The 14,090-nt window shown below is 30.1% G+C and overlaps 1 protein-coding gene across 1 annotated transcript; it reads left to right on the plus strand.

Moving 5' to 3' along the window:
- The first annotated feature begins 2,185 nt into the window (after nucleotides 1-2,185).
- Nucleotides 2,186-5,542, plus strand: LOC116773308 (uncharacterized). Its single transcript, XM_032665735.2, has 3 exons — nucleotides 2,186-2,482; nucleotides 4,893-4,989; nucleotides 5,058-5,542. The coding sequence occupies exons 1-3, from the start codon at nucleotides 2,354-2,356 to the stop codon at nucleotides 5,390-5,392; spliced, it is 561 nt and encodes a 186-aa protein (XP_032521626.2). The 5' UTR covers nucleotides 2,186-2,353; the 3' UTR covers nucleotides 5,393-5,542.
- The last annotated feature ends 8,548 nt before the right edge of the window (nucleotides 5,543-14,090 follow it).

A 14,090-nucleotide genomic window follows, 5' to 3' on the forward strand; every position in this document is an offset into this window, starting at 1 on the left:
ATGTGTGCATGTTGCGTTTGTTATTGTCCTTCCTGTTTAGGAGTTTACAGGGAAATTATTATCATATATGTATAATTATACTTTTAAATTAGTTATTTAATCTTAGAGAATTAAAAATAATGTTTAAAGTTTAAAAACAATTAATTCTTGAAGTTGATTTACAATATGTTGCATTATGGCTATTTATAAAGTGATGATTTATGCTTGGAAAGCTACTAATAAAAATGTTGTTACTTGTTATTTTGGGCTACACTGCTTAATAAAGAATGTTTATAAAATGGTAATGAAATATAAAAATAGAGAAATATTGAAATACTTTTTTAACAACATTGGTTTCAATTTTAATGTCATTTTATTTGTTAATGAAGCAATTAAATTGTCTTTAGGAATATAAATTGTGATAAAAATTTGTACCTTAAACATTTTAAAACAAATATTATCGAAAATAGTTAATTAAAAAAGACTAGGGCATAAACTGCAATAATCTTAGAGCAATAACAATGATGCCCATATGAAAAATAACGTTGTATAAACTTAAATATTTTGTAATAGAAAGGTGTCGAACATCATTATGGCTGATATAATGAAGTACAATTGGTGAAAGGTCTGAGTACTACAAATACTGCTACCATACACGGCAAAATATGATCTCTTATGCTATATTTAATGTTATAGTTCCTGAAAAAAGCCACTCAAATAACCGTAGCAATTACGAATCGTTGCTATTCCTAAACGAGCAGGAGATGCTTATCTAATAAAATCTATTTCTATTACTACATGTTAAACTAAAACAGTTAATGATGTGTTTAACAAACACCGCGTAGGTAATTTGAAAGAAACTAAATTTTGAAGCAAAAAAAGGAGATTGAAAAAAAGGGAAGTCCCGTATTGATAACGTATTTGACCTTGTTTTTCATTTACAAACAGGCGTCACAAATCAAGTATGAAAACTATGATTTTGTCCTTAAATGTAGAAGGAACTTAAGAAGGAAGTAAGATTCCAACTTCAATTTTATGATACTTTGTCAAAATTCGTATGAGGAAATTATGACCCTATATTAATAATACATATCTAAGAATAAGAACATAAAACAAAAACTCATTTCCTCTGATAAAAGAAAAACAGGTAAACCTCTTGACATTAGACTCTCATATTGTTTTATATATGTAAAGGCAACAATTTAAAATGTAATTCTATATTGTATTTATATTTATATATTACAAAGTGTTCAGAACGTATACTTTTATTTTATTCTAGTTTACCTAAGATTTTATTCCAGCATGTCTTAAAAACAATAGAGACGAAACCTCTTAGCATTCAATGGATTTACCGTGCGGGTGCCGGGTCCATCGCGTTGCAGGGAGAGGAGCTTCAACAGTGCCTGGGACTTGCGACCCAGGTGTATGTAATGTAATGATATCTTAACTTTTGAGATAATACTTATATTATGTACTACAAGTATTATATTGAAATTGCATAAATGCTAAAACATAATTATTTTTTAATATCGCTGGTGGAATCTATGCAATGTTTTTCTAAGTATTTATTAAAAGGTACTTAAAACTTATATCATGTTTTACAATCTTCATATTAAAATTTCCATAACATTTCTTAGTTTATTCATACATCCATCTCCTTTTTTATATTAAATTTTTCAGAGAACTGAGTATAGGTCAGCAATATTATAAGAATCACTGAACCTTACCCTTTTTTTTTATAATTAATTTTTTAATTCCGTATCATTGTACGAAATCATTACTACTCTGAGTTTCCTAATTTTTAAATCTAAATTTAAGGGGCTTAAAACATTAAACAACTGAAAAACCTACTTCATAATTTTCCCAGCTGCATTCGAATGATAATGTCCAAAAAGAAAAAAAGCGTTACAAAAAACAAAAAAAAAAAAAAATTGCTTGATAAAAAATAGTCAAATTAGAAGCTATTAATATGTGTATGTTTTAACAATTTTGACATAAGATATAAGCTTTTGTTAATATCTTTTATTATATAACTCTTAATACAAATTTAATTTAACATATTGGCAACAATATATCTAATACATATCGGCTGTGTGACGTCTACTTCCTATTTATATAGTGACTGATTATTAATCGAGTATCATCATACGAATAACAGGTTTTCATAAATAAAGGTATTCTTATGTGCTACCGCAACTTTAATTGCAAAGCATCGTAACGTTTCCAACTAGTCAAGTTATATACTCCCAACGCAGAGCGCGCTGCGTTCATGATCTCAATAGGATCGAAATATAATTAATACGAAAATAATTAAAGTCTGTATTATGCTAACATTTTAAGTTTGAGTGAGTTGTTATATTAGTTTTTTTGTACAATGGTTGGCTTTGGTTGTATATTTTTCCTTGTGTTTGGCGTTCTGTCGTGCTCAAAGAATGTCCAAAAATCTAATGACGCAATCGGATTTCCAGAGATAGAAGAAAATCCACTGATGGCGAATAAACAAGTGAGAATTTTTTTATTCCGATACACAAACGATTAATTCTTACTTTGGCCTAATGTAATGATCTTTTGTTTTTATCAAGTGTTAAAAAAGAAGGAGGTTTAATACAAGTATTTAGAACTTTTTGCTACTAAACCATTTTTTTAAGTCACCGCCTGAGGCTCAGGCAATGTAAAATTAACTTTTTTACATTAAAGTCTGTGTTGTTTTTTAACGTAGTTTTTAAATTAAAAAAACAAAGGAAGTCTAATTCATTCAACACTGTTCCCTATTTTTAGTTCGCTTATTTTGTAAACCGTTTTCAATTGCTTCTTTATTCCAAATGCAGGACTTGTTGTTGGTAAAGATAAAAGCATTGACTTAAAAATGAATTCTATTCTTTTTTTTTAATCTTTAAACGTGTAATTACACTTAAAGATTTTAATTATCTGATATGGCTCTAATTTATTTTGATGTCGTAGATTTGTTTGATATGTATACATTTTTTTATTTACATATTGTAATTATTTAGTTGAGTTTAGTTTATTGCAATTATTTAGTTTCATTTTCAGCTATATATAAAACCATTATATGGTAACTTTATAATTATAAACACATAATGAACTATTATTCACAGAATCAATCTCAAGTATTTTAATAAATTTATTTCATTGATATACGAAATTCTGTTCAAAAATTAAAAAAAAATAGTATTGAGTTAGAGCCTAGTTGTAATCAATACTAAGACTTCTATAAAAGGTCAGTTTCAAATATATTTTTTCGTCAGGTTATCTAAAGTGACGTAAGTACTCACTTTATACTCTTTAACCGTTTTAAAGACCCCTTTTCCTTCCAGACACCTCTGAAGCTATAAATTAAAGCAACCATGGTTAACGATGCTCTTTTTAAAACCTATGAAACGGTTATTTGAAACAAAAATGCAATAATAATTCAAGTGAAGCCTATAAGTAACACAGCTTAAGAATTCAAATTCAAATCAAAACATTTTATTTATCTATAAAGTACTATTTTCTAGTAACAATTATATCCTTGAAATAAAACTATTATGTTTCGAATTAACACCTCGTTTATAATTTTTTTTAACAACATAAGCCCGACGTTTCGATTACTTTGCAGCAACCGTGATCACGGTAGTAAGTTCGAAAAATATTACTTTTATTTCAATGAATACTCGCGAAAATCTTAGCTCTCATTACAGTTATGTGCTATCAAACATCTGTGAAAAAAAAAGTCCATATGGGGACCGCCCACATAAATTGATAAACCAAATTATTAATCCACAAAATATTAATTGTTTTTGTTTCTATTACTCATGTTATTTGAGATAATTCTTAACAAATAACGTTTTCCGTATATTTTGTTGTTAACAAAGACATGGTAATTAGGAGGAAATAAACAAAATTGTGGATATGCGATAAAATAATTATTAAATAGGCAACGAAATTAGTACCGACATATTTGTTTGTGTTAGCTTATTATTGTTGTATTAGTAAGTGTTTCTGCCTTCGTTGAACAAAAGGGTGTTATTGAGGTCACGGTCATGAATCTAGCGAATGGAAAGTAAAGGATTTCTTTCTTAATTCTGTATTTACATAGCGGTGGCTGAATATAATGTTCGTAATACAATTCACGACATGTTCTTTTGAATTTCCCTGTTTGGTATACCAGCTATTGTTCATAATCTTAGACAAGTTAGTACATTATATATATCGATTCAACATATTAGTGTGTGACATAATATATAAGTGATTTTCAATTCATTTTATCTCCGTGACGTTATTCGTACCTACTTAATTAATGATTATGAAAATGCAATTAAACACCGTGTTTGTTAAGTATTTCGATTCAATTTCTAATGCTTAGTATTTTGGGATCTTCTTCGTTCAAAAACTTAGTCACTTGTATAATTCTACATAAAAATATTCAGTAACCAACTCAACAAGTTAGTAAAACTCAGCAAATTCTTTAGGAGCTAGGTAGTTGGTAAAAAAATGGAAAATACTATACATAATATTAATAGACATTAATAATTAGATAGAAAGCAATTTTGGGGAGAAAAAACGCCAGGTTTAACATTAAACTTGATTTGGTCTCATATTATTTAATCACGAGGTCGAATGTCACCGTTCCGACCGTGTAAAGGTCAAGCGTAATCGGTCTGTTTCTCGACGCGTAATCAAGATTAATTATGGACGTTCGTTTTGTGTTGAAAGTGAACAATGTTCAGGTCATTCGAATATACATTAGTCCATCCTTGAAGCTTTTTGATTTGCAGTGGAAGTTTGAAGTCCAAAAAAATAGCTAAAACAATAGGTCCATAAAAAGTATCGTCGTCTTGAAGTTTGAACGTAAAATTTCAGGCATCTAGATGTAGTGTTATTTAATCGTTGGTTAACTTAGTATTCTCTTACAGAATCGCCAACCTGTATACATACCATCGATATGCCCGGAAAATGAACTTTTATACCCTGGAGACCAGGCGGATGACTGGATCTTTGATTGCCGTCCAGGTAATGTGCTTATTGATATTCCTCTTACAGTTTCAATGAATTTATTAATAATTTCAATTATTTTTCAGGTCACTTATATCATCCAACAACGGATAAGTGTTGGCCGGCCTATAGGGAAGGTCCTTGTGGAAGTGGTCAATACATAGTTTTGCCTGACAATTCATCAGTACCAGTATGCGTAAGAAACCCTTGTCTCGTCGAAGGTTTCGTTGTATGGAACGGTAAATGTGAAGTATTAGGAAATAGTTGCGGTGAGAAGTTTCCGATATCACTGCTTTCGATAGACGCGGTCACGCTTAAAGTAGCCTGTGTTAGGCTAGATGAAGTGGAGTCTAGATTTTCATTAAACGTTCAAAGTACCTGTCTTGCGGGTAGCAAAAGAAATATTAAAAGCAAGTGTTGATATTTCTGTTGTTATTCAAAGTTGTAGTCGTTCATTAGACTAGTATGTACTTAAATGTTAAGCGTACATTTTATGCATAATATGCTTATTTGTTTGACTTTACGAATGACATTGTAAAAGAAAGTATTTGAATTAAAATATTTAATTATATTTAACATTTTTTTTATTTGCAACAACTGTAATTGCTTATAAACATATTTTTAGGGATATGTTTTTTGATTTTAAAAAGCATTATAGGTTACTGACTCAAAAAAATAATAAGTACCTACACTGTACGTAAAAATTTTTTTTTTTGACTTGCTATTACTTAATGGTTATAATTGTTTTTAATAAAGTAATTAAAATTTCTCAATTTAGATACTGATTTGTTGGATTGTTAGCCTTATAAGGATTACACTAAAACTAAAAGACAGATTTTAAAATTATTGAATGCAGTTGTTATCTTGTTCCTTGATAGGGTTATATCAGTTTTACGCAAAGGTTACGTTATTATCGTAATAATAATATTAATTTATATTTAAATATTAATATTAAATGTAAAAACGATTTAATCTTTTGAAATAATAGTTATTATTTTTATATAACTTCGATTATGAAAGTTTTTAGTGTACAAAAATTATCTATGGCAACAGATAGGCGTCCCATTAGTTGTCATGACTACGAGAGCATGAGTACAACGTTGGTTTGAATATTATTCTTCAATTTTTTCTATTCCCTTGTAGATGTGATGTGTTGTGTTGCCTAGTTGTTGTTAAGGTAAGACAGTAAGCATTATTTGTTTGTATTATAACAAGATTTCAACATTTGTTGTCATATCTTTAGCAAAAATTCAAGACAATTCAATTATCTTGTATAAAAAGTTTGTATCAACAATCCTTTTGGAAATCATACAATAAATTAGTTTTAGTTTAAACAAGGAATATATGTTCCTTGTCTTAAACATACAGATAATATTATTATACTTATTAACTAAAAAAAATGTGTATTTTACTACAATACCAAAATCATTTTTATAACTTTATTATATATGTCGAACAAATTTTTAAGTAATTTTTAAAAGCTTCAAGTTTTTTATTATACTTTTATCGTTTAGGCAGCATTAAAGCAGTTTTACTACAGGTAATTCAAACAAGTATCTACTTCGTAAAAAAACTAGTCATTGGAGATTTATATTGAAAATCACTGGATAACTGACCCGGAGATCATTTAATAAATACTGTTAAAAAAATATTTTCAAATATAACGAACAGTAAAATTTCATAATTATCTTTTACATAGGTACATTTTGTCTTATATTTTTAATCGAAAATATATATCGCATTAATATTTTTATAGTTATATTTAACTGTTATGTTAGTTAGTTAGATGTTAGATTAGTTGGTATGTTAGTTTAATTAATGGTAATGTAGATTTAATTTATTAGATATATTCTTGTTTTTTGCATGAAATCACTCGATTCAGATTAGCGATAGCGCAGCCGATAGGCTACCGCGCCGTACTAAGACGGAGCCATCCTGTGCTAAATTTAATTTATATCTATATATATAAAAGAAAGTCGTGTTAGTTACTCCACTTATAACTCAAGAACGGCTGAACCGATTTAGCTGAAAATTGGCAGGGAGGTAGTTTAGAGTCAGGAGAAGGACATAGGATACTTTTTATTCCGTTCGACAGCATTCCCGTGTGACTTGACATGAAACGTCAGTCACTATAAAACGTGGTATAATAACAAAAAAGAAATATATTCTATAAAATAAAGTCCCCCGCGCTGTCTGTCTGTCTGTTCGCGATAAACTGAAAAAATACTGCATCAATTATTTTACAGTTTTACAGTTTTCACCACTCGATAGCGTGATTCTCGAGGAAGGTTTTAGTATATAATTTGTTAAGTTTTTGTATCTATTTGTGTGTACATTAACGATATTTGTTGAAGCACGAGACACTTCGCTGGCTCGTACTCTTCGATTATCGTTGGATCGTGATAGGCATCATGTTTAAAAACAAACAGAAACGCCCGAAGATAAACAGGTCCGCATGGGTAACGACCATATACGGCATAGACATTTAAGAAATGCTTCACAAAATAATTGCAGTGGAACGCAAAAAACTAATTCATGGTCCATTGAAGAATAATCTGCGATGCATTACAATTTTTCGAAATAATTCGAAAGGCGCTCCGTCGATTTGACCAATATTGCTTTGCTAATGGCAAGATGAAGATAGACGAGATAGTTTGGCCACCACAGCCTATAAAGTCGCTCCTTGAAGGAAGTCACCCAAAACATTCTGAATTTTATGAAAGATCTGCGATGTACATGTGAACGTAGAATTGTGCAGTTCTGTAAAATCGTTCAAATATATTACAAAATAAATAAGTAGAGGTTGTGATCAGGGTAGGTTTAGCTTACAATCGACTAATGACGTGTAACAGTTTCAATCTGTAACACCTTCAGGAATCCCGCCACATAAGTTCACATTAAAAGTAGGTGCCCCTATCATATTATTAAGAATTTTGTGGCCGCCAAAACTGTGCAACGGCACAAGATTCAAAATCATCAATTTAAAAAAACCTTTTCCTGTTGTTAAATGTTGCCATATCACACGCTACTTCTTAACAAAATTTGTTCATTTCTTCACAGGATCACGTCATTAATGTTGTATACAAAGAAATATTGTATTTTTTTATATTAACAAACTATTATTAACATCAAAATAGAATATTGTTTCGTTTAAACTTAAAATATGTTAAACAAGAAAGATGATGAAAAATTTGTTTGTCTTGATTTTACTTAAAAAATAAGTAGTCAACCAACTTTACGTAAAAAAGGGTATTTTATATATTTTTAAAGAGCCCGTGCAAAGCCGGGTCGGGCACCTAGTCTTTTAATAAAAATGGATTTATTTGTTTATTTTACTGCAAAGTTTGAAAAAACCCATACATTTGTTTAATGCCTATAATTTTTTTTAAACAAATATAGAAAATGGAATTGTTTAGAAACGAAATATTTAATTTGATAACACATTAATCGGTGGCTGTTTGGAATCTCCTAATAGATTATAAAAAAAATTATCAATATTTAAAAATACGAAACAATTACAAATCATAGCAATTAAAAATAATATATTAACAAAACGCATTTAATTAAAATTTACTGTAATGAAGGAAGGCATAAATGGTTTTTTTATTCATACAGTTGAACAAACAAACAAACATATTTATCTGTGAATTAAAAATTACAATATTACTAATAAAAGAAATAAAACTCTGTAAAATCTTTTGTAAACATCCACACATTTTAATAATTTACATATGACAAGATTAACTTTCTCACGACACGCTTTTCCGTGTAACGTAATAAATTCATAGGTTTTATTTAATTTTCATTATAATTATCTCGGGTCAATACAAAGATTGGGGTTATTGACATTCCGTAATCATCTGAGCCAACCTTTTTATTTGTCACTAATCAAAATTTTACATCTATTAATATTGTCGTAAATCATTTCCAATTCATTTATAAGATTTGATCGGAACAACAATATATATATTCGTTGTTCAGTCGAAATTTTACTATATTTTTTTTATTATTTTCGAGTTGACTTTACGAAAAAACTTTTCATTATTTTTAAACAGTCACCTCCACCATTCGAGCTCCTCTCTCTACCTAACCAAATTTGAAAGTAACCTACTAGTGCTGCCTTCGAAGTACGTTTCAACTTCCAAGAATGAACTGATGTTAGTTCTTGACAGGCCCAAGTCTTTTAGTAGGTTGTAGAGATTTTGCTGTTATACCTCTCCCTCCCACTTCTACCGCGTACAAATGGGGAATTAAATTCGCGTATATTTTAAGTACATGTATGTATACTAAGTTACCTAGATACCAAAAAAAGTACAGACATTGCTCGTAATAAATAAACGTTTATATTATATTAATGTATTCTTTATCGATTGGTTTTCAAGATCAATATTATTTTAATGATGTTTGAAGATCTCAACATAATGACTGAGTCCAATGTATAAGATGTGTTTATACAGAAGTGCAATAAAAACTTATAATTGGAAACAAAAAAAAAAAAAATTTCTTTAACAGTGCTCTGTCATTTCAACAAAAAAATAATATCTAGAAAAGCATGAGTCCAATCTGCTCAATATTTTTAATTCGACAATTTTATAACCAACTCATTCCCATAATTTTATTACGAAAAATCCTGTTCTCAATTCAGCTGGTTAGGGACGTTTGTAAATGTATAGACTGTTTACTAGTTTTTTACAATTAAAAATAACGATTATGTGTGTAAAGTAATCATTATTGTAGGTTCTTTAGTAATGAATATCAGTACTGATATACGAATTAAACTATATCATTAAAAGGCTCTTGTCCTGTACTTAGGCACACATGTATATTATAGGTCGCATGTGTTTTCAAATAACAAATTCCTAAGTTGATTTAAAATAATATGCTTTGTGATAAAAGTAAATTGTACATATATTTCTTCATTGTGTTCTTTTTAAACTGCAGTAGAGGGCAGCAAATTTGAGAGTTATGCTATTAATTTCATCTCGATTTTTATAAAGATTTTAATAAAAGAGTGTTCATATTTAAAAAACCGTCCGAGGTAGAGAATTCTATATATTAAAATTGATAATTTTAAAGTGAGAAATCTGGGATGCGTAATGTTATTAATTCTGTTAAAATTATTTATTTATATCTTATATTTCTAAGATCTGGTTTGATATTTTATTTTGTTTGCCCAATTAGGACCTTTTAACATAGTTGTTTTTATTTAGAATTAACATAGACATATAGTTTTTGTTTAGTTTGATAGCGAATTCAGGATACGTAAAGGCTAAAAAGCAATTCAGGGAGTTTACGTCAAGTAGTCCGAAAGTCCCGTACCTGGCCTGAAGAGCCTTTATATCGGATTCATATTTCCCTTATACCTAAATTAACATTAACCTAAATTAACCTTGACAAAAAAGGCATATAGAGAATAAAATGATATCATTTAAATAAATAATATAATATTATTTATAGTATTAAAAAAGCATTTTGTTATATCGAAGTTGTAATTCATTACGTAAAAAACATCTTAATCTAAAACCTTTGATCAGAAATGGTTATACAAATGTGGGTCAGCGGTCAATCGCGATAAGGGTTGGCAAGCTTGGTCGCGATTATATGGAAATTAATCGGGTTTCGGGCGAGCCATTGAAGTCCAGGTATATCTTACAATTGTAGTAAAACAGCTGACAGAAATTCCTCTAAATAATTAGTATAAATATATTTTATTTATGGGATAAATTTTTACCAGTTTAGATTTTTCTTTATAATTTTAATACGATTTTATAAAATGGTAAAAGTGAGCATCACGCAAATATTATGTGTAGAAAGACTCGGAGTTTAGTTTAGTAATAAGTCATACCAATACAATTATCCCAAATAAATGCACGTCAGTACATAACTTAACCAAGGCATTTGGCAAAACAAAAGATCTCAAGGCGCTTTTACAGTTACTTCAAAATGACTAAAGTAGTGAGCAGCAAGGTATTAGCAGAGAGTTCTTTTCTATCAGAAGAAATCTCTCTGTGAGGATGGTTCTAACCAGTTATGTATCCGCCCTTGTTCTCTTATCTAGACGAATGTCGGTGAATCACGACTCCCGAATGTTGTAAGGCAGGCTTAATCATAGTTCATCTGTTATCAGTGCCTAACAAGAAGCAAGTTTCCAGGATAAGCTCGAAAAATATCTCAAAATTTACATAAGTATAACATTCAACTGTTCGTTACACTAGTAAGCTACTAAGCTTACACGTCTCATCGCAGTAATGTCTCAAGACCATCCATTTATTCTGTACACAAGACACGCTGGATAGAACAAACTTGGAGGTATAACGAGGTCGATACACGACCCACTTTGCTTATAAATTAGTTTAATTTAAAACGTTTTATAATTACTACACACCCCTTTCCCATTAAACAGCGAAACGATTTACGATAATAATGAAATACTCACCTACTTGAGATTAAACAAAAAGAGAGTACGTTCATAATGTGTAACAGGAATGGTCAAAAAAATATATATAACCAAAAATATGTAGTGGTTTTATAAAACCAATATTCAGTTCATGGTATTAAAATCATTTTCAATCATAATTTACTTAATACAAATAATTGGATTTCAATATTACCTAAATAATTTATTCAACTACTAGTTTCAATTATACATAAAAACAATATTTTATATGAGAGACGCATTTTATAAATATAATACATACAAATATATTAAAACACATCTGTACTTGTTCTCCGCCCGTTTAAGTTTCCAACAAAGATACTCAAGGATTGAAAATTTCAAATTATCCTAACGATTATAAAAACATATTTCTAGATATTATTTACCATTTTTTTAAAGCTTTATCTACGGCCAAATTGATTAAGATAAATATGTTTTACATAAAGTGATAGAGAAAATGATTAATTACTAAATAAAACCAATGTTTTTCGGATTATACTACGCGTATTTTTTTATTTTCAAAAACTGCATACTCATAACTACACACGCAAAAAGACATTCAAATCACATCTGCCTTTGATCATGGTTGCTGCAAAGTAACCGAAGCGTTGGGAGTATGTAGTTTTTTAAAATAATAAAATACGCGTAGTATAATCCGAAAGATATTGGATTTATTTAAATGAATACTCGCGAAAGTCTTTATCATTAATAACTAGTCTAAAAGAAGAGCAGACGGTAAGTAAATAAACTTAATTTGTTTTCCAGACGATGAAATTGTTTCGTGAAAGTGGTGTTACGGTGTTAATTTTTTAATAAAGTATATTGCAGATTAACAATCTATGTATTACTGAGAATATTTTGCGGCATCTATCAGTATTTACAGCACAAATAGTAAACTAAGTAATTAGAAATCTGAAAGTTAGAGAAGTGCATCTCTGTCAAACCTTAAGGACATTCGAAATTTATAATTTTATAATATGTATGTGATCACAAGAAGTAGAGCATATAACATTACAAGATACGATAATGGTATCGTCAACGGAACGTGCTCGTAGCGTATTCTGTACAGTGTACATTAACAGACGAGGGTCTGGTGCCTGATTCATTAACGTATGACAGGCAGCAGCGCTATCAGAGAGAGGGTCCCATAACTGCGGTCACCCACTGGTCTTCCTAGCGTGGTGACTAATGACAGAAAACTCAGAGGCAAGGCTCCCACTTCCTGGCAATTATACTTTTTCTGATCAATAAGGCGTCATGGACCTTTAGGTTACGGCAGGGTACCAAAAATGACTACATCCAACTTCCAATTTATTAGACGCTCTCTGAAACTAAACGAATACCTCGGGGAATTTTAAGTAGAGTTAAGTCACATTAACCGACAGTGGTTATGTTGGAAACCTAAAGTCAGGGTGAGCATATGGTAAAATTATGATAATGCCAATTACGTTACTTCCGCGAGAGATACTATGTACCTACTATCCCAAGGTGGCGTTGTATTTTTAGTCCACAAGGAGGTCAAGGATTGTAAAGTAGAGGCTGGAGTATGTCAAGCAGGATAGCGTAATAAAGTTAATAAAGGTTAGCAAAAGCTAAATATCTATATTGGTAAATACCTAAGGGTTATTCGCGTGTACATCGCTACAACCACATCCTGATGAAGAACACACATCTCGAAACTAAGATATGTACGAATATGTGGAGAACGCTTGGTTTCATATTAAAATTTTTTACACAATGGTCGTGGATGATAGTTTTTTCTTAGAAACACTAAGCTCCAATAATTTGTCTTACAAAACATTCAGTACCGAATACCAAACATTCAGGTCCCTATTATTAACAGGGTAAATGAAATTAAACGCAGGCAGTGATTACCGCTTTTAATACTAATAAAACGAGCGTGTCTAATGAAGGCAACTCTTTAATCATATCATTACTGGTTCAAATCAAAGCAGAATAGGGATTTTTTTTAAATCTCAAGCTAAATCATCGGTATACCACCTGGAAACTATGGAAAATATAAATGACCAATATGTGGTGCGAGACGTTCGGGATTGGGACAAAAACACTTTTGACTAAAGAAATGCAAGATACCTAAACTTGAAGTCGAAATCGAGGACGTGAGTTTGTTCATTTTACATACAATTAATCGTCAGGCGTTTAACAGGAAGGTTAAGGTATTAATTGGACAAGTCTTAAGGCACAAAATTCTTTACCAAGTCCAATATGTCTCGTGGCCATCGGTAAAAATTGCAGTAAAGCAATGCATTACCATCTATATGACCTAAGGTTGAAGAGTGGTATGAGAGACTAAAAACACTTCTACGTGGCTCTCGCTACGGGATACATTATGTATTAATGCATTAAAAAACGTCTTCGAGACGTTTCATTGGAACCGATGTGACATTGACATTAGCGGCCAATTCTTTACTGATGACATATTTATCTTAGCGGGAACTCCAAGGCTTGGAAATCATGCTGAACACTGAACAGCCAGAGCAATTTCTCAAGATGACTGGGTCTTGATATGAATTTGACAAGTTATGGTTAATAATTTTTATGATATTTGTTTTTTGTTTCGATTAATAAATATGTTTAATTTTCACGGATTTTTTAGTTTATTATGGCTGTAACAAATATAATTATTTTACAAATAAATTATTATCACAAATTATAATTAGAA

This window comes from Danaus plexippus, assembly GCF_018135715.1.
Source record: "Danaus plexippus chromosome 18 unlocalized genomic scaffold, MEX_DaPlex mxdp_35, whole genome shotgun sequence".
Classification (NCBI taxonomy): Eukaryota; Metazoa; Arthropoda; class Insecta; order Lepidoptera; family Nymphalidae; genus Danaus; species Danaus plexippus.

Excerpts from the sequence above, each read along its gene's own strand:
- LOC116773308 (XM_032665735.2), top strand. The coding sequence starts at position 2,354 with ATGGTTGGCTTTGGTTGTATATTTTTCCTTGTGTTTGGCGTTCTGTCG. Across the intron at positions 2,483-4,892 it reads CACTGATGGCGAATAAACAA|AATCGCCAACCTGTATACAT; the intron begins GTGAGAATTTTT and ends ATTCTCTTACAG. Across the intron at positions 4,990-5,057 it reads GATCTTTGATTGCCGTCCAG|GTCACTTATATCATCCAACA; the intron begins GTAATGTGCTTA and ends ATTATTTTTCAG.